This window comes from Piliocolobus tephrosceles, chromosome 13 (assembly GCF_002776525.5).
Source record: "Piliocolobus tephrosceles isolate RC106 chromosome 13, ASM277652v3, whole genome shotgun sequence".
In the NCBI taxonomy this organism is placed as follows: Eukaryota; Metazoa; Chordata; class Mammalia; order Primates; family Cercopithecidae; genus Piliocolobus; species Piliocolobus tephrosceles.
In genome coordinates, this window is record NC_045446.1 from 5,514,484 (window position 1) to 5,541,211 (window position 26,728).

General features: G+C 50.4%; 2 protein-coding genes across 3 annotated transcripts in view; one reads left to right on the plus strand and one right to left on the minus strand.

Annotated features, from left to right (window-relative positions):
* Positions 1-14,051, minus strand: part of IGHMBP2 (immunoglobulin mu DNA binding protein 2) — a 36,173-nt gene extending 22,122 nt beyond the window's left edge. The window contains exons 1-6 of one of the 2 annotated variants that reach the window (XM_023186233.2): positions 13,843-14,051; positions 11,697-11,866; positions 7,962-8,154; positions 7,667-7,764; positions 5,483-5,646; positions 1,840-2,040 (exon numbers count right to left, since the gene is read on the minus strand). In XM_023186233.2, the coding sequence (XP_023042001.2) occupies positions 1,840-2,040; positions 5,483-5,646; positions 7,667-7,764; positions 7,962-8,154; positions 11,697-11,866; positions 13,843-13,928 (912 nt within the window). In that variant the 5' untranslated portion in view covers positions 13,929-14,051. Of the gene's footprint in view, positions 1-1,839; positions 2,041-5,482; positions 5,647-7,666; positions 7,765-7,961; positions 8,155-11,696; positions 11,867-12,829; positions 12,880-13,842 lie in introns of those variants that run through there. The other variant, XM_026448728.1, reaches the window with a different exon arrangement.
* On the plus strand, positions 14,040-26,480 carry MRPL21 (mitochondrial ribosomal protein L21). The gene is made up of 7 exons (XM_023186234.2): positions 14,040-14,188; positions 17,740-17,797; positions 20,362-20,447; positions 21,696-21,859; positions 24,991-25,043; positions 25,453-25,556; positions 26,361-26,480. Exons 1-7 carry the CDS (start codon positions 14,089-14,091, stop codon positions 26,423-26,425), a joined length of 630 nt encoding a protein of 209 aa, XP_023042002.1. The 5' UTR covers positions 14,040-14,088; the 3' UTR covers positions 26,426-26,480.
* The last annotated feature ends 248 nt before the right edge of the window (positions 26,481-26,728 follow it).

A 26,728-nucleotide genomic window follows, 5' to 3' on the forward strand; every position in this document is an offset into this window, starting at 1 on the left:
CACTGCACTCCAGCCTGGGTGACAGAGCAAGATTATGTCTTAAAAAAAAAAAATGTAATCTTTCCTTATTTGTGATTTCTACTTTAGGGGATGGAATTTTAGCAGGGGTGACAGAAGGTGTTTTATTGTGCATAATTTACAGAGAAAGAAAATCCCCAAAACACCAATTTCATCAGGAAATGAAATCACCTACATTTGTGATGAGCAAACAACATCACACATATTCCTCCGCCACCTCAAACCTGCGTGACATGCATCTATCCTTCCTCCACCTCCCAGTAGGTGGCCCATCCCCACGCTGCCACCCAGGCAGCCTCGACGCCACAGGCCCATAGCAAACACTGGCTCCCAGCACCCTCCCTGCTGCCATCACTCCTCCGGGGCTAGGATATCGAGGGGTGCAGGTGCTGACAGTGAGCACACAGGACAGGACGTGAGCACAGACACCACAGCAAAGTGTACACGGGAGAACCAAAGAGCAAAAGTGTTGGGCTGGGAGGACAAGGCCCCCTCAAACGGAATGAACCCACCACCGCCCTACTTCTCCAGTCGACTGGCGTCCTCTTTCACAAGGAGAAGGTGAAAGGTGAAATGTACGGAAAGCACTAGGAGGATGCCGGTTTTTTTCAATGTTTATTTTCAAGCTACGTTTCTCCCATTGCCACTACTAGGAAGATAACAGGATCAGACAGAAAGACACCCAGGAAAATGTTTGCTTGTTTTTTCTTTTGAGATGGAGTCTTGCTCTATCACTGAGGCTGCAGTGCAGTGGAGTGACCATGGCTCACTGCAACCTCCGCCTCCCAGGTTCAAGAGATTCTCCTGCCTCAGACTCCCAAGTAGCTGGGACTACAGGTGCCCGCCACCATGCCCAGCTAATTTTTGTATTTTTACTAGAGATGAGGTTTCACCATGTGGGCCAGGCTGGTCTTGAACTCCTACCCTCAACTGATCTGCCTACCTTGGCCTTCCAAAGTGCTGGGTTTGCAGGCATAAGACACGCGTCCAGCTGGAAAATGTTTTCTTTACAATTCCTCACACCTACTAACCAAGTGCTCTGAAGACAGTTGAGTCTCTGTTAAATGCTAAGTATAATTCTCTATCAAAAATGGGCAGCCCTGGCCAGGTGAAGTGGTTCACACCTGTAATCCAGCACTTTGTGAGGCTGAGGCGAGTGGATCACTTAAGGTCAAGAGTTTGAGACCAACCTGGCCCACATGGCGAAACCCCGTCTCTACTAAAAATTAAAAAATTAGCTGGGTGTGGTGGCACATGCCTGTGGTCCCAGCTACTTGAGAGGATGAGGTGAACCCAGGAGGCAGAGGCTGCAGTGAGCCAAGACAGCACCACTGCACTCTAGCCTGGGTGACAGAGCGAGACTCCATCTCAAAAAAAAATAAAGGTCAGGTGTGGTGGCTCACACCTGTAATCCCAGCACTTTGAGAGGCCAAGGCGGGCAGATCACCTGAGGTCAGAAGTTCAAGACCAGCATGACCAACATGATGAAACCCCATCTCAACTAAAAATAGAAAAATTAGCCAGGCATGGTGACACACACCTGTAGTCCCAGCTACTCGGGAGGCTGAGGCAGGAGAATCGCTTGAACCCAGGAGGCGGAGGTTGCAGTGAGCCGAGATTGTACCATTGCACTCCAGCTTGGGCAATGAGAGCAAAACTCCGTCTCAAAAAAAAAACAAAAAAGGCAGCCCCATTTTTTAAATTATTAAAGGAATCGACGGAAGCAAGAGAAGAGCAAGAGGAATGTAGATAAATCTGCTCCTTCAAAAGACTGAGGATCAGAAGCCCACGCCTCACGCGGACACTGGCCATGACACCTACAAAGACCTGGTCGATGTCCTTCCTGATGTCGGCAACAATCTGGGCACTGTCGCTCCGCGCTACGACCGCATCCAGGGAGTGCTGCTGAATGGACTCCAGGAGGCGGGCGGGGTGCCCCAGGCGCAGGATCCGCTGCTTACACAGAGCCAGGCGCTCCACCAGATTGTCCACGGCGATGTTGGAGGGGGCGCAGCACAGAACCTGGGAACCGCAAGTTAGGATTTGGTCATTTACTTTGTAATTAAACCACTGACATTGACACTACAACAACAAAAAGCCTTAAAGGTAGAGAGAAGGGCCGGGCAGGCACACACGTGCACTCAATCAAACCTTGCACTCATTTTCCAAACCCACGTGTGATCCGATTCTTTCAGGACGCCAAGGCAAGAACCCGGGATACAGAAAGCCCTCTGTCCTTGTGAAAAGGAAGGGGATCTAATTGAGCTGGTTAACATAAGCCGCCCACAGATGGCAAACTGAGAGAGCACCCTGGAACACACAGGGCTGTAAACATCCACCCCAGACACTGCCGTGAGGTCGGAGCCCCACAGCCTGCCGGTCTGTATGCTTCCCCAGAGGTCTGAGCAGCGGAGCACTGAAGAAGCGAGCCACTCCCCATCACACAGCCTGCGAGGGGGACAAGGGAACTTCCATTTCAAATGGACTCAGCGTTGTCTCCTGAACCTCCACTATATTTTTCTTTCTTTCTTTTTTCTTTTCTTTCTTTTTTTTTTTTTTTTTTTTGAGACAAGGTCTTGCTGTATGGCCCAGGCTGGAGTGCAGTGGCAGGATCACGGAGAAATCGGCTCAAGAGTCCCAGACAGTTATTTTTGGATCAAGTGAAATTGACCATCTGCTGTTAAAGCTTCAAACTTATTTATGTGAGTTCCTTCCTCAGAAAAGGACATTTAGGCCTCTCAAAAAAGTATCAAAGATCTGAAAATCACCAGACCACTACAGGTGCCTCCTTGCCCTCCCTAGTTCCTGTTTTTTACACATTGCTACATTTCTTCCCCGCTATATAAACCCCCTAGTTTTAGTCCGTCAGGGAGATGGGTTTGAGGATAGGTTACCATCTCCTTGGTTGCACCATCTGATTAAAGCCTCTTCCTTGGCAATACTCGTCCTCAGTAACTGGCTTTCTGTGTGGCGAGCAGCAAGACCTAGATCACGCTCCTGGTGTTTCGTGACTTCCTGGGCTCAAGCTATCTCCCTGGCTCAGCCTCCCAAGTAGCTAAGACTGTAGGCATGTATCACCATGCCCAGCTAATTTTTTCTATTTCTTGTAGAGAATGGGTCTTGCTATGTTGCCCGGCTGACCTCAAACTCCTGGCTTCAAGTGATCCTCCCGCCTTGGCCTCCCAAAGTGCTAGGATAACAGACATGAGCCACCGTCCCTGGCCACAGCTCCACTATTAAAAGTGAGATGCTGGCCAGGTGCGGTGGCTCGTGCCTGTCATCCCAGCACTTTGGGAGGCCAAGGAGTGAGGTCAGGAGGTCAAGACCACCCTCGACAACATAGTGAGACCCCACCTCTGGGGGGGGAAAAAAAAGAGTAGGTGGCAACCAGCAGAGGCAGAGAGTCCCTACAGACCCTTAAGCTCAAGACAAACAGCAGCTCAGGAAGGAGGCTCGGACACCCACTCCCCACGCCTGGCATCACCTCCCAAGGCACATCTCCACAGAAGCAAGCACACAGGTGTGTCTTGGCTCACTTTTAGTGAATAGTTGGCACCCAATTAAAACCACCAATCTGCTCCCTTCCAATAAGTCATCTTTTCTTACCAGTTTCCAAACATGTGCAAAGACACTCACTCATAGGAAAACCACTGGACATAATCTTTTTTTTTTTTTTTTTGGAGACGGAGTCTCGCTCTGTTGCCCAGGCTGGAGTGCAGTGGCGTGATCTCGGCTCACTGCAAGCTCAGCCTCCCAGGTTCATGCCATTCTCCTGCCTCAGCCTCCCGAGTAGCTGGGACTACAGGCGCCTGCCACCACGCCCAGCTAATTTTTTGTATTTTTAGTAGAGACGGGGTTTCACAGTGTTAGCCAGGATGGTCTCGATCGCCTGACCTTGTGATCCGCCCGCCTCGGCCTTCCAAAGTGCTGGGATTACAGGCGTGAGCCACTGCGCCCGGCCCGGCCCGTTGGACATAATCTTTTAACCAAGTGGCAGGCTTCTCTGCAGCTCTGCCCAAGTTCCACTGCTGGCTCTGCCACTTTGAGTGCTGGGCACTTGACCCTGTTTCTCAGTTTCCTCATCTTTTCTTTTTGGAGATGGAGTTTCGCTCTTGTTGCCCAGGCTGGAGTACAATGGTGTGATCTCGACTCACTGCAACCTCCGCCTCCCTGGGTTCAAGAGATTCTCCGGCCTCAGCCTCCTGAGTAGCTGGGATTACAGGTGACTGCCACCACGCCCAGCTAATTATTTTGTATTTTCAGTAGAGACGGGGTTTCACCATGTTAGCGAGGCTGGTCTTGAACTCCTGACCTCAGGTGTCCCACCCGCCTCGGCCTCCCAAAGTGCTGAGAATACAGGCATGAGCCACCGTACCCGGCTTCCTCGTCTACAGATTGGGGCCACTAACCACCTGCCTTGGCACAAGGTTTCAGTGAGGATTAAAGGGTGCTCAGAAGGATGCCTGGTGGTAGGCAGCACCCAGTAAACGTCCACCTACAAAACTGGCCATTATTCCAATTCTCATCATTATCCAACATTTTTATAAACCAGAAAGGTTTTTCAAAAAGCTCTCCATGTGCCAAGATCCATAATGACTCAAGCTGAGGCAGATGATGATAAAAGATCCTTTCTCAGTCGTTAAAAATGTAACTGGGCCGGGTATGGTGGCTCATGCCTGTAATTGCAGCACTTCGGGAGGCCGAGGCAGGCGGATCACCTGAAGTCAGGAGTTTGAGACCAGACTGGCCAAGGTGGTGAAACTCCATCTCTACTAAAAATACAAAAATTAGCCAGGCATGGTGGCGCGCACCTATAATCCCAGCTACTCAGGAGGCTGAGGTAGGAGAATCACTTGAACCCGGAAGGTGGAGGTTGCAGGAAGCCAAGATCCTGACACTGCACTCCACACTCCAGCCTGGGTGACAGCGTGCGACTCTGTCTCAAAAAAATAAAAATAAAAATAAATTAAAATGTAAGTGAATAATAATGTACACTATTACATTCCACATCTCAGAAAATCAGTCATCTGTGCGCTGGACATGTGCATCACATCCATTAAGCAGACTATCTGATTACCGTTAACACCTCAGCCAGACGCTGAGTTCCTCACGGGCACAGACCGGGCCAGCTCCAGGCCCCTGCACGGGCCTGTACACGGAGGAGCACGAGCACAGCAAGCATGGTGAGCAAATAAACCCCGGGCCAGGGCCTGGCCGACACTAAGGCTGCCACGCCTCGGAGGGCTCTAGGGGCCTTTCTCAACAACCCAGGCTGCGGTGCCTGTGCGTGCTCCCCAAGACTCACGGGGCTGCTAGAAACCAAACAGGGCCAGGCCAACGCTCCGTCAATAAATGCTCAGTAATGTCCCCGACCCGTCCCATCAGAACTGAGGCTGGAACGCCGCTGAGCCCAACAGACCAGGAGCTGACGGGCTCTGACAGGGAAGTGGCGTGCACTGCCCACCTTTAAGCCTTGTTTCACAGCTTGAAGAATTATCTCAACCACAGTCGTGGTTTTCCCAGTGCCAGGAGGTCCGTGGATGATGGCAAGTTCTTTCTGCGACAGCGCAAATGAAACCGCTTCTTTCTGGGAGGCGTCCAAGCAGGTGTTGAAGAATGTCAGCGGGTCTGTGGAAGGCGAGCAGTGTGAGACTCAGGAGCTCTGGGGAGCTCTGTGAGTGTTCCTCCTCACAGAGTGAGCGCCCCCGGTGATGAGTGATGCCTGTCAGGAACGTACTGGACCTCCCCAGGGGCAATCCAATCAACACCAAATTAAGTCCGCTTTATTTTCACAAGATTTTTCCTTGAACAGGGGTCGGCAAACTGTGGGCCACATCCAGTCGGCTGCCTGTTTTGGTCAGTTTCACTGGCGCACAGCCACGCCCACTCATTTACATACCATCTACAGCTGGCTGCTGCTATGACATGGCCCACAAAGTCTAAACATTCACAATCCATCCCTTTATGGGAAAAGTTTGCCAACCCCTGCTCTAGAGTAACAGGAATGAAGGAAATGTTTCCTAGAGCATATTCGTGTCTAACATATTGTCCCTCTTTTAAGTGCCCATAAAATGAGAAAGAGACAAATGACAAAAAAAATGATTAACAAATTCTAGGATCGTGTTTCTATTCTGAATCTTCCACAACCAAGACTAAAAACCTGCTTTTTTTTTTTTGAGACGGAGTCTCACTCTGTCGCCCAGGCTGGAGTGCTATGGTAAGATCTCAGCTCACTGCAACCTCCGCCTGCCAGGTTCAAGTGAGTCTCCTGCCTCAGCCTCCCGAATGGCTGAGACTACAGGTAAGTGCCACCACGCCCAGATAATTTTTTGTATTGTCAGTAGTGACAGGGTTTTACCATGTTAGCCAGGATGGTCTCAATCTCCTGACCTCATGATCCACCCGCCTCAGCCTCCCAGAGTGCTGGGATTACAGGCGTGAGCCACCACACCGGCCAAGACCTGCTTCTTATGCTGTGCTCTTGAGAGCAGGTGCTGTTGTGCTCAGCCCTGCAGCCACGGCATTTGCTACATGGTGCCCACCACATAGACACCTACTGGATGAGGAGCGGCTCATAAGCAAAGGGTGTTTGCTGACCCTGACTTGTGAGACTGAAGCCAACATGGAGGACAGCAGGGTGTGGCGCTAGTAACGGGCCATCGAACTCCATGTTCCCATGCTATAGCCAGGCTATTCCAGAGTCCCTAAGACACAGTACATACATTTCTAATTCAGTTTCTGACGCAAAGAAGCCCTTCAGTAAATATTTCATAGAAATAAAGCGTTATTGAAATGGGAGTGCATTTAGAATTTCCAAAGGAAAATGCAGAAAGAAAATGAGTATTTACAAAATAAGACATCTTGAGGGACTGCACACTGAAAGAGCGCTAGAAGTAGTCCTGCGTGTTTGAAGCTAACACAACACTGGCTTGCCTAGCACAGTATGATAGAAAATAGCTGTGGGGAAACCCTTGCCTGAGGCTTGGCCAAAGCCACTGCTTTACAAACGGGCCAAGTCCATTACTCCCATTAATCTGCCAAATCATGGGCAGTAACTGGATGGGACAATAAACTCCTCTCAAAAATGACATTCTCCAAGAACAGCGAAGGACATAAAAAGTGCACAGACCGGGCACGGTGGCTCACACCTGTAATCCCAGCACTTTGGGAGGCCAAGGCGGGTAGATCACCTGAGGTCAGGAGTTCAAGACCAGCCTGACCAACATGGTGAAACCTCACCTCTACTAAAAAATACAAAAATTAGCCAGGCATGATGGTGGGCGCCTGTACTCCCAACTACTTGGGAGGCTGAGGCAGGAGAGTCACTTGAACCTGGGAGGCGGAGGTTGCAGTGAGCCAAGATCGCACCACTGCCCTCCACTCTGGGTGACAGAGCAAGCCTTCATCTCAAAAAAATAAAAATAAATAAATAAAAAACCTCAATGGAATGAGCTACTTCATTAGGACTGACAACGAGGAGGACAGCCCAGTTCATACAAGGCCTTCCGAGACATTTCTACAAAGATGTTCAGGGAGATTTCTTCTAGTCATACTTTCTCAAACTCTTATTAAAACGGCCCAAGGTTGCACTGTTCTCTATACTTTCAGTAGTGATTTCAACCAAAAAAGAAAACTCAAAAGTTCTTACGTATTTCACTGGCAGGACTGGGAGCAGATCTGCCAAAGAGCACTTCTATGAGTGAGGAGGCTGGGCCAGAATGATACTTCTTTAGAGCAATCAGAGCTCTGCCGAGGGAGAAAACGAAAATTAGAACACCAGCAATTCAGTGGCTGAGCCTCTGCCCCAAAGGTGCCGCCAACTCACAAGAGGGCCACACCCACACCAGGACCTGTCACTCTCTTTTGTGCGACAGGCGTGGTAGGAATGAGTTAGCTATGTTGAAGGAAGATGGTACTTAGGATTTCCAGTCACATCCACTTACTTTTTCAGTCGCCTGTAAGTGACGTCATTGGCAAGTTTCAACAGTCTGTAGGAATTCTCTCGGTCCAAGCTCAACTGGAAATCGTGGGACTCATCAAAGGCCACTGTGACCGACTTCTGGGTGACCCGGGTCAGGATCCCGGTGGCCAGCTGACTGCCCTCATTAGCAGCATCGTACAGGCCCACTATATCACCTGCGAAACACAAAGACTCAGTTGGGCAAGACACTGGGGAAAGGTTCAATACCATTTTATGTAATAAAATCCAGCATACTTCAAATATTTTATCTTTGTTACTTTCTTTAGTAAATGCAATCAGTAACAGTTAAAAAAAAAAAAAAGTTTAACACCGAAATCATATAAGAAACTTGACTTGAGATCAATGAACTATTCAAACCAAGCAAGACACTCAGGAAAATATTTAAAGTGCCTACTGTGTACCAAGCACCGTTTTGGCTCTGGTCAGTGCTACGAGTAAGGACAGTCCCTGCCCTCATGTCAGGGAGGAGAGAAAGAACAAACATAGCTATCTAGATGGGCGCTAAGTGCTCTAAGGAAAAATAAAGCACAGGAAGGGGATGGAGAGGGATGACGACACTATTCCAGAAAGATTGTGCAGGAAGGACCTCTGTGGGGAGCAGGGTGGACGTGGAAAGAAGCAAGGACCACAAGCACATCTGGAAAAGAACATTCCATGCAAAAATGGCCACGCAGCACAGCCCTTCCTGCTGTCTATGACAAGTGTCTTGTGTCTCCCATCTGTCAGGTGAGTCACGGGGTTTCCCCTGATCCACGCTTCAGCCATTCAGTGCTTCACATGCCCCCTGGCCACAGTGACTGCTTCAGGGATGCGCATGTGGCCAAGTCAGAGGCCTGAGAGGTATTGAGACTTGTGCTTGGCCATCTGGATAGAGACACTCAGCCTCTCCAGCGAGACCGGAGACCTGAGAGGATGAGGGGCTAGAACTGCTACCACGAGGCACCTGAGACAAAAATCAGCCCAAGCCAGGCACAGAGGCTCCCACCTGTAATCCCAGCTACTCAGGACACTGAGGCAGGAGGATCACTTGAGCCCAGGAGTTCAAGGCTGCAGTGAGTCAAGATTGTGCCACTGCACTCAGCCTGAGCAGCAGAGCAAGACTTGGACTCTAAGAAAGAAAGAAAAAAAAAAACCTCAAAACTCAGAAGACGGCAGAGTCAAGAAATGGAGAGAAACTAAGTCCTGGCATGCTCCTCTGGGTCCCGAAGTCAGCCTTCAAGTTACAACAACTGATGCATTCCCTTCTTGCTTAAGCCAGCTTGACTCAGATTTTCATCACTCAGAACATAGGCAGTAAGAACTGAAACAGAATCCACTCCGAGATAAAAGCACGGGTCACCCACACCCGTTTACACTCCATGTATTCCCCATGTCTGAAATCTAGACACTGAGTTTCATCTGCACTTCGAATCGTGTTTTCTTTCCTAACTTTACAAAGAGTAGGTGGCAACAAGCTCGCGGGACAGAGGCTCTGTGCACAGGGGCCACTACGGGCCCAGACAGAGGATCCCATCCCTACTGCAACTTTTCCACAAGCCGTCTTATATAGAACCCCACATTTCTGGATGTCTATTCCTGAGCTACTGAGACTTAAGACTGCTCCTCAGAAAAGGAACAGATAACCACTCTATCTGAATCTGATCAACAGCTTTATCAACAACCAAAATTTCAGCTTGCTACTTTTCTATATAAACGCTGTTTCTTCTGACTTACTGTTTATGAACTATTATTAACCTCTTAGGTCATGCACTCCACACTTACTGAATAAATACACATTTTTACCTTTGCATTTCAGAGTTTTCAAACCACCTGCACACACCTTCGATCCTGATGGCAAAGCTACAAGGCACTGCTGTTCCCAGTCTTTGGACGGTGAATAACTAACTCTAGGTCACATAACAAGTAAGCGTAAGAGCTCAAACTCAGCCGGGTGCAGTGGCTCACGCCTGTAATCCCAGCACTTTGGGAGGCAGAGGCGGGCAGATCACAAGGTCAGAAGTTCCAAACCAGCATGGCCAATATAGTGAAACCCTCTCTCTACTAAAAAAATACAAAAATTAGCCGGGCAAGGTGGCAGGCGCCTGCAGTCCCAGCTACTCGGGTGGCTGATGCAGGAGAATCACTTGCATCCAGGAGGTGGAGGTTGCAGAGAGCCAAGATTGCACGACTGCACTCCGGCCTGGGTGACAGAGTGAGACTCTGTCTCAAAAAAAAAAAGAAAAAAAAAATATCAGACTCTGCTCAGGTCTGACTCCAACCTACAGGTTCCCCTCCTGGCCCTCTCCTCTCTCAATACCCTCATCTCATCTCTAAATCCAGTCGGTATTCCAGTAATTGTTGGGCAAAAGTCTATGGAATCAAAATACGAAATTTAAAACTCTGTCACCACAAAACAAGGCAGAGCCACTTTCATAGTAAAAAGTACAGCCCTGGCATCGCTGCTTCCTCCAGGCTTCCAGGGTTGTGGTCGTCTAACACAAGCGTCCCAGGGGTGTGGTTAAGAAGTTTCTTCTAACTGCCCGTCCTTTCCAACCAGGCTGGCACAAGTTTAGCCAAAGCATGGTTGGCACAAGAAAGCGCTGGGAATACAGAAGTACACATACTGCATGTTTACCAGCCGGACCAAGGCTGCCCATTACATAGAAACATAACGAGAGTCACATGTAGTTTTTTCTTGTTTTTGTTTTTTGTTTTGTTCTGTTTTGAGACAGGGTCTCACTTTGCCTCCAAGCTAGAGTACAGTGGCGTGATCTCAGCTCACTGCAGCCTCAACCTCCCAGGTTCAAGCAATCCTCCTGCCTCAGCCCGTCAAGTAGCAGGGACTACAGGTGCACACCACCACGTCTGGCTAATTTTTCTATTTTTTGCAGAGATGGGGTTTTGTCATGTTGCCCAGACTGGTCTTGAACTCCTGAGATCAAGCGATCCACCCACCTCGGCCTCCCAGAGTGCTAGGATTACAGGCACCCAGTCACGTGTAGTTTTAACTTTTCTATTAGCCATATTAAAAAATTTTAAAGAGGCCGGGTGCAGTGGCTCACGCCTATAATCCCAGCACTTTGGGAGGCCAAGGCAGGCGGATCACCTGAGGTTGGGAGTTCGAAAGTAGCCTGACCCAACATGGAGAAACCCCGTCTCTACTAAAAATACAAAATTAGCCAGGCGAGGTGGCGCGTGCCTCTAATCCCAGCTACTCAGGAGGCTGAGGCAGGAGAATCACTTGAACCTGGGAGGCGGTGGTTGCAGTGAGCTGAGATCACACCACTGCACTCCAGACTGGGCAAAAAGAGCGAAACTCTGTCTCAAAAGAAAAAAAAAAAAGACAGAAATGGGTAAATTGTTTTAATAACAATATATTTTATTTAACCCAATATACGAAAACTATTATTTCACCATATAATCAGTATTCAGAAAAACTACTCAAGATCTTCCAAATCTGGTGTGTATTCTGTATCTACAGCAATCACGAGCCACACTTCAAACATTTGGTGACCACGTATGGCTAATGGCTACCGTTTTGGACAATGCTGATCTAGACAACTAAAACCCACATCAATTGCTGGACTTCTGATTAAGAGCTCTTCATTGCAATGCTTTGTTCTCCAACTGGTCATTGCAATTCAGTCTTTATGAGGGTACAATGCGTGGTCTGAATGCCAGTAAATTTCAATGTCTGTCTAGGTCAATACACACACACCAGAAGTAAAGCTGTTACTGGGAAGAGCTGCCACAGGCCCGCATCGCCTGGGCTCAAAGGTGACCAGCAGCCGTCCATACAGCCCAGTGCGCTGGCTGGATACCTGTAGCTTCAGCATACACACGCCTCGGCTCTGGAGCTCTTTCAGAGAGATGTTCTCCTGCCAGGACCTGGAAGATACCCGGTATTGATGCTTCAGGATTTTTACCAATTTCTACTTCCACCCACCCGAAAAAGTAAAACGGAAAGAGACATAAAGATCTACTCATGGGCACTAAATATGTCCCAATGGAACTCTGAATCTGCCCCACTCCCAATCCCGTTCCTCCTACATCCCCCTAGGGTAGTTAATGCCGCAACCCTTCTCCCAGTTACCTGAGACAGATCCTTCAATCAGCAATCCCCTCTCTACTCCCATCTGTCACCAAGTCCTATCAGGCCCCTCCCATTGCTACCTGGACTTCTCTGCCTCTCATCCTGGCCGCCACAGCCCCGGTTCAAATTCACATCACTGCTCACCTGGACTAAACGGAACCTCTCAACTACCTTACCTTTGGCCTCTCCAGGTCCAATCAAAAGCAGGGGACCCGAGAGATCCTCCTAAAATGCAAATCTATTTGCCTCCCTCACCTGCTTAACCCCGCTGATGGCCCATCCTCCACACACAGAACAGAAGACTAGCTCCTTAGCCAGGCCCTTCCCAGGCTCGCCCTGCCAGTCTGCTCAGCATGCTCAGAAAGAGCCACTGCCATGGGGGCTGACTCTGTCCTTGACACCATGCTGAGCACCTGACTGACATGGGATCGTTTCATTCTCAGAGCAAGGCTGTGAGGTGGGAATCATCCCAGTTTTACAGTTGAAGTAAGTAAGGCTCAGAGATAGAACCTGCAAAGTCACACAGCCATCAATGAAGCAGCTGGGATTCTAATAAAGTCAACATAACTGCAAAAGTTCTCTATTGCCATGATCAAAAGCATCTCAGACAAATCCTACTGACGGATGGCTGGCTGCAAACTCTAGAAGTAGATTGCCTGACAGCAAATCAGGCTATAGTGTGTCACCTGGGGCAAGTTACTTAACCCCCCCTCTGTCTCCATCTCCTTAGATGGAAAATGATAGTAACAGAAACTTACACTGTGGCCGGGCGCGGTGGCTAGTGCCCCTAATCCCAACACTTTGGGAGACCAAGGCGGGCAGACCACGAGGTCAGAAGATTGAGACCATCCTGGCCAACATGGTGAAATCCGTCTCTACTAAAAATACAAAAAAATTAACCGGGCGTGGCGGTGCGTGCCTGTAGTCCCAGCTACTCAGGAGGCTGGAGCAGGAGAATCGCTTGAACACCAGGAGGTGGAGGCTGCAGTGAGCCGAGACTGTGCCACTGCACTCCAGCCTGGGCGACAGAGCGAGACTGTCTGAAAAATAAAAAACCTACATTGTAGGGTTGGCATGGGATGAGGTGTAAAGGAATTAACGCATGGAAAGTATATAAATGGTAGCTCTGATTGTTTTGGACAAATAGTCCCATTCGGAAACAAGCCCGGCTCCCACCTGGCTCCCCACCCCACCCCGCATCCACCGGCTTAACTCCAATTTTCCTTCAGGCACCACCTCCTCCTGAATCCACCTTGACCCTCCCCAGGGAAGGGCGTTCCTCCTCCAGGCTCTTTCCCCGCCACACGCACGCAGCCGGCCCTGGACGCGCTGGAGGGGAAGGGACTGTGCTCATGCCCAGCCCGCCGTTGGCCGGATCGGGGGCAGCCAGTGCACCTGACTCATGCTGCGGGGCCTGGCCCAGAAGGGGCGCAAACCATGTTGACTGAATGAATTAGGGAAAGGGCCGCTAACCCGCTGCAGGTGGAACTGGGGTCGGGGCCAGGGCCCAGGAGTGTTAGCTTAGGTGGGGGTCTCGGGTCGAGAAATGAAAGTGCTTCTCCTTAGGCCCAAAACGGAACGCGCTGCCCGGGAGGTGATGAGACTGACAACTCGGGAGGTGGCCAAGCAGGGGACGGACGGTCCCTGACCCGGACTCGAGGGGTCGGAGACGAAATTCCCGCCCTAGGCTGTGAGGCCGGGCCCCTCGGAGACCCTGCCCGGGACACGGCGGGACCAACCGCGAGGGAGCGGCGCCGGCGGCCGCCCGTACCTGCGCTCCTCCACCTCCGCGTCTCTCTCGAGCTCCAGCAGGTCCAGCTGCTTGGTCACGAAGCTCTCCACAGCCGCCGAGGCCATCGCCGCCGCCAGCCTGGGCCCCGAGCCGCCGACGTCCCGCTTACGCGCCGGGCCGGTGTTACAGCGCGGCAGGTGTTACAGCACGACCTGTGTTCCCCGCCGGGCCCGTGAGTTACGCACGCGACGTGTCATTTCCGTTTCCGGCCGAGGCTGTGGGAAGATGGCGGCCGCCATGGCAGCATCCGCCTTGACGGTCACCTTAGGGCGGCTGGTGTCCGCGTGCAGCCGCAGCATCCTGAGACCTTCGGGGCCCGGAGCAGGTGAGACCCGGGATATGGGGGGAAGGGAGGACGCAGAGCGAGCGCTGCTCCCTACGGTCTCGCCACGTATGTGCCTGGGTCCGACCTGGTGCCTTGTGTGTTGATCGCATTTGTGGTGAATATAGCACGGGTTTTGGAGTCGGGGTGTAGCAGGAGGAGCCTCAGACAAAACTCCTCAGACACAGAAATAAAGAAGGAAGGGGTTTATTCGGCCAGGGGCATCGGCAAGACTTCTGTCTCAAGAGCCGAGCTCTCCGAGTGAGCAATTCCTGTCCCTTTTAAGGGCTCACAACTCTGAGGGGGTGCATGTGAGGGGGTCGTGATTGATTGAGCAAGCAGGGGGTACGTGACTGGGGACTGCATGCACCGGTAATTAGATCGAAACAAAACAAGATAGGGGTTTTCACAGTACATTTCTGTACAATGTCTGTAATCTATAGATAAGAGAACCAATTAGGTCAGTGGTCGATCTTTAACTACCAGGCCCAGGGTGCGGTGCCGGGCTGTCTGCCTGTGGATTTCATTTCTGCCTTTTAGTTTTTACTTCTTCTTTCTTTGGAGGCAGAAATCGGCATAAGACAATATGAAGAGTGGTCTCCCCCCTTAGGGGAAACCCGGGTTCAGATTCTTATTCCTTCAGTTAGTAGCCTGAATACTGACAATAGCCCTTGAACTTTGGTATAGCTCCTATGTTATGGGGGAGCAGAGTGAGGCTCAGAGGAGCTAGGTAACGTGCCCAGGGTCACACAGCGGGGAAGTGGAGGAAGAGTGCTTCAGGCGCAGTCATTTCAGCTCCAAAGCCTGTGCTTGAACCACTGCACCCAGGCTGCAAGCCGGTCTGAAAAATGATGATGGATATCCTCACCTAATCTGAATTCATTCAGCAAAAGAAACAGCCGTGTTTAAGGCACTGGGCTGATACGAGGCTCCAAAAGGGTTATATTCGTTAAAAACTCTATAAATAATCTCTGTCTGAAAATGGTTGGAGTGTGTATTTTTGTGCAAGAGTGTTTATGTTTTAAACCTAGGTCTCATGTCTCACCATGATCCCAAAAATGAAAAACTGGATCTAACTCTATATTGGCCGATATTAAAAGAAGTGTTCCATAATTCCCAAAACTTGGAAGCAACCCAGATGTCCTTCAGGAGATGAATGGTTACATAAACTGTAGCACATGCATACAGTGGAATATTATTCAGCAATAAAAAGAAATGAGTCATGAAGAGAGATGGAGGAAACTTACATACATGTTACTAAGTAAAAGAAGCCAACGTGAAAAGGCTACATCTTGTAGCCTTTGACATTCTGGAAAAGGCAAATCTAAAGAGACAGTAAAAAGATAGATAGGGGGTAAGGGGATTGGGGGAGAAAAGGATGAATAGGTGGAGCTCAGAGTATTTTTAGGGCCATGAAACTATTCTGTATGGTATAATGGTAGATACATGCCATTATAAGTTTGTCCAAATCCATAGAATGTACACCACCAAGGGCGAACCCTAATGTAAACTATGGACTTTGGATAACAGTGATGGGTCAATGTAGGTTCATCAGTTGTAAGGATTGTACCACTCTGGTGAGGGATGTCGATAGGAAGCTATGGGCACATGGACAGGGGACATATGGGAACTCTCTGTACCTTCCACTCAATTTTGGTGTGAAACTAAAGCTGACTAAAAAATAAAGTCTATTAAGAAAGTAATAATAATCAGAGTTGGGCCAGAGGCAATGTAGATGCCAAAACTGGCCGTGAGTTGCTAACTGTTGAACCTGGAAAGGGATAATTGAGAGAGAGTTCACTATTCTGTTCTCTTTATTTTTGTATGCTTGACATTTTCCATAATAAAACTTAGGTTTAAGTAGGCAGGAAAGTTTTTACAAAAGCAGTGGGGCTTACTCCATTCTACCTACCTACATGAAACCACCCCTCCAATGCTATGTTCAAGTATAGACTTACGCGTTAAGAGAGAAAGACACACAGTGAAGGGAGTAGAGACAAGATGACCAAAACAGTGAGCAGATGAGGCCTTGAAGAGTGAGCAAAGGAGACAGGATGGAAGTACACAGTCACGGTCTCCAGGACGATCTAAAGGAAATCCTGTGGGAGAGTGTTTGTTCCCTGTGGACCCAAAGACAAAGCTAGCAGCAAATTAGGTACAGAAGCCTACTAAGTCTTTAATAGTGAGATGGATTTGCTGAATGGGTTGGCTGAGTAGTGTGCAAGAGAAGGGTCAAAACTGATGGAGGTTTGGGGCCTGAACAACTGGGAGGATGAAGTTGCCCTCATGAGAGATGGAGGAGTGTGGGAGAAGCAGGCATGGGAAGAAATGAGGAGCCTCTGGAGGTGTGAGGTGCACATCAGACATGAGTGGCTAAGGCAGATAGAAGGTGGGCATGCAAATCCAGGAGAGAAGCCCTGGCTGGAGGTGTAAACTTGGGAGTCGCCAGCGCATTGGGGGCGTTTAAATCCATTGGACTGGACGCAGTCACCAGAGGAATGGCCATGGGCGGAAAAGAAGTCAAGGCCAAGGGTTGAGCCCCAGGAGCCCAAATGGGAGAAGAGCAGAGAAAGCAGCCGAGGAGACGCAAATGGGGAGCCAGTGCTAATGGGTGAACTTTAAAAGGGTGGTTTTTATGGTGTGTAACTTTTATGGTGAGTTAAAAGTGATTATTGAGAAACTGTTCTCTGCTTTTTGCACCTAAGCACTTATTTTGAGCCCCTGTCTTCTCAGCAGACTGAATGTCTTTGTTCCCTGGTGTGTTCCTGGTATTCGTTATCTACGGTTACATCAGAAATGACCCCACAACTTAGCAGCTTAAAACATTTATTAACTCACACCAGTTCTGAGAGTCAAGAACACAGGAGCAGCTTAGGTGGCTGGTTCTGGCTCAGGGTCTTAGCTTGCAGCAAGCGAGTCTGCAGGGGCTGTAGTGATCTCAAGATTCTGCTGCGCCAGCGGCTGGAGAATCCACCTGCAAGGTTGTTCCTGTGGGTGTTGGCGACAGGCCCAGTTCCCCGCCACGTGGACCTCCAGGTAGGGCTGCTCCCAGCAGGGCAGCCCTAAGGCCAGAGATCAGAGAGGGTGAGCACGGGCATCCAAGATGGAAGTCTCAGTTGGTTATCACCTAATCCCAGAACCCACGTGCTAGCATGTCTGTCACAAGCTGTCGGACACACAGACCACTCCCAGTGGGCCGATGGGGTAAGAACAGCAGGAGGCGGGGCTCAGCAGCGCCATCTTGGAGGCTGCTCCCACACGTGGACACAGAACAGGGTCTGAACCTACTGGGCAGTTAGGGCATAAGTTAGTGGGCGGGAGGTTCTGGTCTGAGGCGCTTGTAGATGGTGTGGCAAACTGATCTCAACACATATAACCAGTAGCTGGAAGTGATGTTCTTGTACGTTTGCTCACCTAGGTGTTTCTGTGGGCAGGCTGTCATGCAGTGGTTTATAGCACATACCAGGAACAGCAGTCGTGCATTTAGCATCGTAAAGGGCAATTTGCATTTGTAGTATTAATAGTAATGATGTGTGTTTCTCTTCTTCCCTCAGCCTCCCTTTGGTCTGCTTCTCGAAGGTTCAATTCACAGATCACTTCATTTCCACCAGGGTAATATCAAAATGTGGGTTTTGGTGCCGCTTTTCCTTTCATTTGTAGAACCGTCTTTCTGAAGTCAAAACTTCCTACCTGTTGGTTCTCAGTAATATTTAAATTTCCTCTTTTGTTTTTAAGAGACAGAATTTCACTGTGTTTCCCAGACTGGTTTTGAACTCCTGGCCTAAAGCGATCCTCCCGCCTCAGCCTCCTGAGTAGCTGGCATTACAGGCATGCATCACCACTTTCAGCTTTAACTTTTTTGACAGTATTTTTCTCAGATCCTTAAAATAAATAGAGACGTAACTGCAAGAGACCAAAGAGAAATTCCGTATGTGTTTGCTTTCTTTTATCATGGAGGAGCTTGAAGTCCTAACTCAGTGAGTTATGATGAGGAAGGTTGTATCAGAGTCTCTAAGAGAAACTCGTTATTTGAAAAAGCACATTCAGTGTTAACATTTTATACGTGAGAAACATTTTTAAGGTATTATAAACTGCAGGAAACATTTGACAAAGTCCCCCTCGCTGGTGGGAGACACCGGAGCAGCGCAGGGATAGCAGTTACTGTAGGGATCCCCCGGCGTGCAGTTCCGGCTGCCCCTCACAGCCTGGGGCGCCAGCTTCTGCAAGATGGAAGTAGTGTTCGTTTCGATCTGCATGGGTGTTGGAGAGGATTAAGTAAATGTATACACTTAAAGCGCTTAGAACAGTGCCTGGCATACAGGCAGCACTCATAAAATGTTGGCTGCTGTTACTGCTGCTGGGACTCCAGGGATCCTCTGCAGTGGGGAGATGCGGGAGCCTTTTCTGCTTCTCAAAGGCAGTGGAGAAACATTCTGAGCATAGGAAGAAGTTGTAAGTGAGCATGTGGGTAGGTGGGTTGTGCTTACTCCCCTGTGTCCCGTGTGAGAGGTTAGCACCTTCCTGCCAGCATGTTCTTCTCACACTGGCCACTGCTGGACGCATGTGGGGAGACCAGGCATCAAACAGGTCAAAGACATTTTGTAGAGAGCAGCACCTTCCATGTCCTCCTTGTCTCTCGAGGTCATTGACCAACCACAGACCACAGAGTTCATGTTTCTAGGAGCTCCGAGCCCTACCCCACTGGGAAAATATTCACTCCTCTCCCAGATTCATGTGGAGCCCGTCCTGCGTGCCAGCCAACAGGACAGGTGGACGTGGTCCTTGATGTGGAGGCCAGTGCGTTTTGCGTATGGAGCAAGTCGTTTTCTTCCTCCTGATGCAACCCAGGAGTAGAAAGACTGAACTTTTACTCTGCAGTGGCAGCAGCAATAAAAGCTTAAAACCAGTTCTGAATAATTTGGCTTGGGATCTACCCACCCTCCCTCTTCGTAGACTGCAGAAAGAAAGATCCCCACCTCCCTTTGAATCTAGGTCCCCCCTTTCTTTCCTCCCTTCTTCTCCCCTTCACCTGCCTGAGGCTGAGCAGACAGGGGAGAGTTAGGAAATAAGATGTTGGGCTGGGCACGGTGACTCATGCCTATAATCCCAGAACTTTGCGAGGCTGAGGTGGGCAGATCACTTGAGGCCAGGAGTTCAAGACCAGTCTGGCCAATGTGGCGAAACCCCATCTCTACTAAAAATACAAAAATTAGCCAGGTGTGGTGGCATGTGCCTGTAATCCCAGCTACTCAGGAGACTGAGGCAGGAGAATCGCTGGAACCCTGGAGGCGGAGGTTGCAGTGAGCTGAGATCACGCCACTGCATTCTAGCCTGGGTGACAGAGTGAGATTACATCTCTCAAAAAAAAAAAAAAAAAAGGCATTGCCTGCAGCAAGCTTGACATCCTGAGGGTTGGGAGGGGAGGTGGTTGGGGACCGCAGTGCTATAGCTGCTGGGACTGAGCACTCCTAACACCCAACCCTCTCTGGCCATGATGGGGCCGGCTGTGAACAGTAGCCCTCTAATCCTAACAGCCCTTTCAGGCGGGTGATTGTTTCACAATTTGCTCAGTTGCAGACAGCAGGACACAGAATTGTCTGGGGTTCCGAGCCAGTGCTGCCTGGCACTCACCTGGGCGTAAAGGAAGAGCAGGCACCCACCTGAGAGGAGGAGGAGGTGGAGGTGGAGCAGGGAACGTTGTGGTCCTGTTTGAGCAGGATGTGGTGACGGGTCATTGGAGCTGCCTTTCCAGGGCCACTAGATGCCAAGGGAGGCGGGAGAGCTGCTGGCCCTGTGTCCCGGGTTGTGGGGAAAGTGGAGGGCTGGGCATTTCAGCCTGTGCCTCCAAGATCATTGTGCCCCGAGACACCACAAGCCCAGCCTTCTTGGATGGGCACCCTTCCAGCATTGAGAAGTACCCAAGCAGGGGCTCTTTTGCAGAACGCTGAGAGTTCCTGCTTTGATTATTGAATGATGAGCCATTGTTCCCTGTGGCTCTAAGAGGATACAGGGAGCCTGTCCTCGGGGTTACCCCAGAGGGGCGAGGCCTGTCCTAAAGAGGGAGCCTTTTTGTTGCCCAGGGTCCCTTCCTAACATTTGTGCGTGGCCATTTCTTAGAGGATTTGAGCTGCCTTTTCAAGTGTGTGTGACATTTGTCTGTGAAATGCGTTTTACAGATATGTTCCTAGAACATCCCTGAGTTCACCACCTTGGCCAGAGGTTGTTCTGCCAGACCCAGTTGAGGAGACCAGACGCCATGCAGGTAAGACTTCCCCAGGAGACAGAGCTAGAGGGCACCACCCAGACCCTGCTGCAGTCACCCACAGAGGTGGTCACCGGGCCGCAGAGCGAGCGAGGGCTCCATATTTCCGGGTGCTCCCAGACACAGCACAGTGCCCACGCTCATGTCCATTTTCACCAGTTAACACCCAAATTTCAGATGTTTTTCATTAACTGCTCCCTGAACACCTGCCACACTGCAGGCAGGTGGCATAAGTGAGGGCAGGGCCCCTGCTGCATCTCGTCTCCCGCTGTTGGTGGGCGCAGGGACAGCTCTCCCAGTTAGCGTGGTTAAGCACCGTTACTGGAAACCGGTGCCACCCGGGCTGCTGGAGAAACATGCAGGGGTGTCAGGACTCGTGTCAGCCTGGAGCCCGTGTCAGAAGAGACGGGATCATTAGCCACTATTGCCATGATCTTCACTCGCCAGAATGCTGGAAATCAAGATCCTCGAGTGGAATCTTCTCATATGTTAAATACTGTTTCAGATACCGTGCAAGTGAAACAAGTCCGCTGAGAGTTTTGCCCCGGGTGCTGGTGCTTCTGGTGTTGACAGTGTTTCCGGGGCAGGCACTCTGTCATCCCTTCTGTGTGTCTCGCCCTCGCTCAGGCCGGGGGGTGGGTGCCCATTAAATGCTTGTTCAGAGTAAACAGTGCAGGAGAGAGGACTGTGACCTGAGTCCGAGCAGCAGTAACAGGAACTGAGTGCAGAGCCCCTGTGGGCGCAGGCAGGCGGAGGGAACACGTCCTGCCCTGGGGGTGGGATATGGGGATGGGATGCGCGGGGGGTTCCTCATTGCAAAGGCCTCTCCTTTGGCTTCTCAGGGTTTGCACACTCCGGGTCTGCTGGCTCCTCATTCTCATGAGAATGAACCAAGTGGAGGGTTTCGCCCACCCTAGAGCTGTAGAAACCTAGCCACGCATGCCGAGTGCTTAGGCGAGGGAGTCACAGGAGGCGGTCTGGGCGTTCTCCACAGTCTTGGGGAGCTTCCATCTGTGCAAGCCCCCATATGCCACGGTGCCCATGCTCCTGAAGCAGCAGATTGGCCCTGTGCCTGCACTTGTGCCTGCAGGGGGTGGGGCAGGGGCTGGGCCGCCAGCAGTGAGGTGCTCATGAGGGGTGCTGCCTGTCACGTCCACCCTAGGGCCCTGCCGCCAGGAGCTGCACATCACACTGCAGTGCGTGGGGGAGCAGGTGAGGGTGACTGGCCGCCCCCGCCTTCCCCTGCAGAGGTCGTGAGGAGGGTGAACAAGCTGATTGCCACGGGGCAGTATGGCCGGCTCTTCGCCGTGGTGCACTTTGCCAGCCGCCAATGGAAGGTGACCTCTGAGGACCTGATCTTAGTTGGAAATGAGCTAGACCTTGCGTGTGGAGAGAGAATTCGACTGGAGAAGGTGAGGCCGCCGAGCTTCTCTGGATATTCAGGGGCTCAGCCACCAAGTGTGCAATCCCCACGCCCCAGCTCACACGGAGGAGGGACCCCCCCCACCCCGACCCCGTCTTAGGTGGAGGACAACAAAACTGAGGCCCAGAAGGGACTGTGGGGGGCACCCACGGCGGGGCTGGGGTCCAAGGGCAGGGCAGGCCTCTGCTGCTCTGAGGGCGGCACCTGGCCCGGCAGGTCTGCTCCCTGGAGGAAGGGAGACAGCACATTAAACAGTGCTGAGGACAGATACATGTCTTTATTGTGTTCCAGTCTTCTTAATGTATTCCCAGGGAAAAATGCTTGATTGCAGAGATAATAAAAATGCTGGCTAAGGATGTAGTGCACTTTCTAGCCCCTGTCAATGAGGAAAAACTGTTAAGTTTCCGCTAAGACACTACTCTGCCATTAGCTTTGACAGCTGCTGCTGTTTTTAAATAGTAAAGACTGGTTGACAGGCATTTCCCTGGGTACTAATTTACCTCACTGACCATTCAAAAGTGCATGGTCTAGGCCAGGCATGGTGGCTCACACTGGTGACCCACCACATTGGGAGGCCAAGGTGGAGGATGGCTTGAACTCAGGAGTTCAAGACCAGCCTGGGCAACATAGCGACACCTCAGAGACCTCGTCTCTACTAAAATTCCAAACAATTAGCTGGGCATGGTGGCACACACATGTAGTCCCACCTATTTGTGGGGCTGAAGTAGGAGGATCACTTGAGCCTGGGAAGTTGAGGCTGCAGTGAACCATGATTGGCCACTGCACTCCAGCCTGGACAACACAGTGAGACCCTGTCTCAAAAAAACTGCATGGTCTGTTTATTATTATTTTTCAGACTGAATCTCACTGTGTCACCCAGGCTGGAGTGCTATGGCACGATCTTGGCTCACTGCAACCTCCGCTTTCTGGGTTCAAGCAATTCTCCTGCCTTGGCCTCCCGAATACCCAGTATTACAGGCGTACACCACCACACCTTGCTAATTTTTATATTTTTAGTAGAAATGGGGTTTCACCATATTGGTCAGGCTGGTCTCGAACTCCTGACCTCAGGTGATCCGCCCGCCTCAGCCTCCCAAAGTGCTGGGATTATAGGTGTGAGCCATCATACCTGGCTGGTCTGTTTATTTAGCTAGACATTTCTAGCCTTCAGCTATAATTCTGTTTGCTGGGAGCGTCTGTTTGGTTTTTGCCTGCTCTTTTCTTTTTCTTTCTTTTTTTTTTCTTTTCTTTTCTTTATTTTGAGAAAGAGTTTCTTTCTTACTGTCCAGGCTAGAGTGCAATGGCGTGGTCTCAGCTCACCGCAACCTGTGCCTCCCGAGTTCAAGCAATTCTCCTGCCTCAGCCTCCCTAGTAGCTGGGATTACAGGCATGCGCCACCACGCCCGGCTAATTTTGTATTTTTAGTAGAGATGGGGTTTTTCCATGTTGGTCAGGCTGGTCTTGAACTCCTGACCTCAGGTGATCCGCCCGCCTCAGCCTCCCAAAATGCTGAGATTACAGGCATGAGCCACCATGCCCAGCCTGCCCACTCTTTTTATAAAATTATAATTACCTCTGCAACAGGTAATTTTTCTGGGATGCTTACTTATTAATATAAGATAACATGATTTTCTTTATGAATTTAAACTCCTCTGGAAGCAGACCTTTGCTTTTTATTTATTTATTTATTTATTTGAAACAGAGTCTCACTCTGTCTCCCAGGCTGGAGTGCAGTGATGCAATCTCGGCTCACTGCAAGCTCTGCCTCCCGGGTTCACACCATTCTCCTGCCTCAGCCTCCCGAGTAGCTGGGACTACAGGTGCCCGCCACCATGCCAGGCTAATTTTTTTTGTATTTCTTTTAGTAGAGACGGGGTTTCACCATGTTAGCCAGGATGATCTCCATCTCCTGACCTTGTGATCCACCTGCCTCGGCCTCCCAAAGTGCTGGGATTACAGGTGTGAGCCACCACCCCCGGCCTGACCTTTGCATATTTGAAACATTTCAAATTAACAGAAAATTCTAGAAAGTCCCTCCTAAGCAGATTGCTTTTTGTAACAGGAAACCCAGTGGGAGTGAGCATGTCATGCTGAAACAAACTCTAAAAATACTTATTTTATTATTTGTCTCTATCTAATATGCATGTCTGCTGAGTTTGTTGTGTGATATACTTAGTCTCCAGACATTTAAGTTTAGTATGATTGGATTTTTTCTTATCAGTAAAGTTTAAGATGATCTCCAACATCTAACGAAAACACGGTAGGCCGGGCTCAGTGGCTCACGCCTGTAAATCCAGCACTTTGGGAAGCCGAGGCGGGTGGATCACCTGAGGTCAGTTTGAGACCAGCCTGGCCAACATGGTGAAACCCTGTCCCTAATAAAAATACCAAAAAAATTAGCCAGGCTTGGTGACGGGCACCTGTAGTCCCAGCTACTCAGTGGGCTGAGGCAGGAGAATCGCTTGAACCTGGGAGGCGGAGGTTGCCGTGAGCCAAGATCACGCCAGTGCACTCCAGCCTGGGCAGCAGAGCGAGACTCTGTGTCGAAACAAAAAACAAAGCCGACTATTGCATTTGGAAGGCAAAGACGTCGTCATCTGCAGCCACGCTTGGTGTCATGGTTTCCCTGTGCATTGAGAATGGCTGCCTGGCTCTTGAGAATTTTGCAGTCGTTGGAAGAATACAGTTGAGCCTAAATCACTGCAAGATTAGCAGAACTGTGAACTGTACCAAGAGGCACGATGGTATGATGTGTGCTTTTTCTCTCTGTGTTATGCTTCGATAGAAAGGGCTTTTGAAGTCACCGTTAATATGAGGGTTACAGCAGCTATCTGGATGCTTATCTATGGTATGTAATCATCAAATGGTGCGTCTCCTGCCTCTGAGGGTTGGAGCGTGTCCCTCAGGCAGCCCCATGGCTGTGCAGTGCTGCCATTTGTCGGCTCACAACCTGGCTGTGGAATATTAAAGAGATCATCAGACAGCAGATGAAATTCATATCACAACGTTTTCAGGCTTTCTCATTTTGTGTGGCGTTCACGTCACTGCCTGTTACTAGCGACTGTTCTCTTACTCACTGTAATGAGCCACTGATGAAACACAGCTGTTGAATTTTTTCAGGTCCTGCTGGTTGGGGCAGACAACTTCACGCTGCTTGGCAAGCCACTCCTCGGGTAATGGCTGTGAGGTGCTGGGCTTTGTCTGGGGCTCCAGGGCTGGACGTGCAGACAGTGGTCACACTGCAATTAGGCCACGTGGGGGGTTGCGTTCATCTTCTCTGTTGACACCAAACACAGCATTTATACTTAATAACAGTGGACATTTAAGGCCCATGAGAACATCCAGGCCAAACGATTGGTCTCTTGCTATTTCATGGTAGTGTGGTCCTCTTAAGATTTGTTCAGACTCCCCGGAACTGTTCTTTGTGGTCCTTTTTCATGGTTTTCGAAATGTTTCCATTGAGGGCATATGACTTTTATAATCAACAAAAGAGAAAGTGTAACTTCATTTTAGAAATTCTCACCTAAGGCATTTGAAAAAGAATCCAAAAGGTGCATTATTATCGATTTTTCTTCCTTCTAGAAAGGATCTTGTTCGAGTAGAAGCCACAGTCATTGAAAAGACAGAATCATGGCCAAGAATCATTATGAGATTTAGGAAAAGGAAAAACTTCAAGAAGAAAAGAAGTAAGTTGGAGAAGGTATCGCCGGGCCCTGCCGCACGGTGCTGGGTGCCCAGGCTCATGCAGACGGAGGGTGTGGGGCACGTGAGTCTCAGGAGACGAAGCCCAGGCAGGTCTCTATCCAGCTGCCACTGCCCACTTGCCACCCTCATCCTAGAGGGAGCACCCAAAGGACCCAGCCTCACTTCCCTACTCCTCCACCCTCCACACGTGAACCCATGACGCCTAGCCCTGCCCCCAAGGCAGCAGTGAATCTGCCAGCAGGCCTAGGGCTGTCCCAGCAGCCTGCACTGAGGACAGCCCCACAGTGGGCATCCTGAGGGGTGGCACCCACAGGGCATGGGCCACACAGATGAGCGGCTGCAGAAGTCTGTCCCTCACAGCTCTTGTTACAACTGCAGTTGCCGGCCTAAACCACCAACAGTGGGCATAGTTAAATATACCCAGAATACTGGTATTGGCTGTCACCTTAGAGTCAGCTGGGTGGGGGAGCCTCTCGTGTACCTTCTGACACTTCCAGGTAGCCTCAGGGTCACTCAGGTGGGGCCGTCCTTCCACGCACTCCACAGGTCACAGCATAGACAGTGTGGGAGGAGAGGTGAGGCGTCCAGCCTCTGCACCTGCCGACAGAGTGAACGCACAAGCTAGCGAGGCAGTCAGTGCACACCTGGCGATAAACACGGCCGTGTGCAGCAGGGGACGTTGCCAGGGCCGCGCTGGCTGGGGAGGGCTGTGTGCAGAGCCCCTGCAGTGACTGATGACAACAGTCAAGAGTCTGTGGTCAAGCCTGTGACATCTTTCCTTGCAGTCGTTGTGACCCCGCAGACTGTCCTCCGGATCAACAGCATTGAGATCGCTCCGTGTTTGTCATGATTACCCAGTTAATGCTTACAAAAGGGTAAAAATAAACTCCTGCTTTCCAGGGAGACCAAGTTTCTGCGTTCTGGTTTGGAGCCATGCATGCCTGCTGTAGACAGTTTAACTGGAGCAGCGTGTCTGTAAGCAGCAGCCCCCCGAGCCAGAGAAAACAGGAACTCGGGGAGAACAACAAGCATGGCCCTCCCAGGGCTGGACAAATAGTGTTCTTGGCAGCCCTCCACCCCAGGGCCCAAGGGAGCGGGGCGGGGACACAGCTGGGACTTGGAACTGACTTCAAGAGAGGCGCAGCCTAGATTC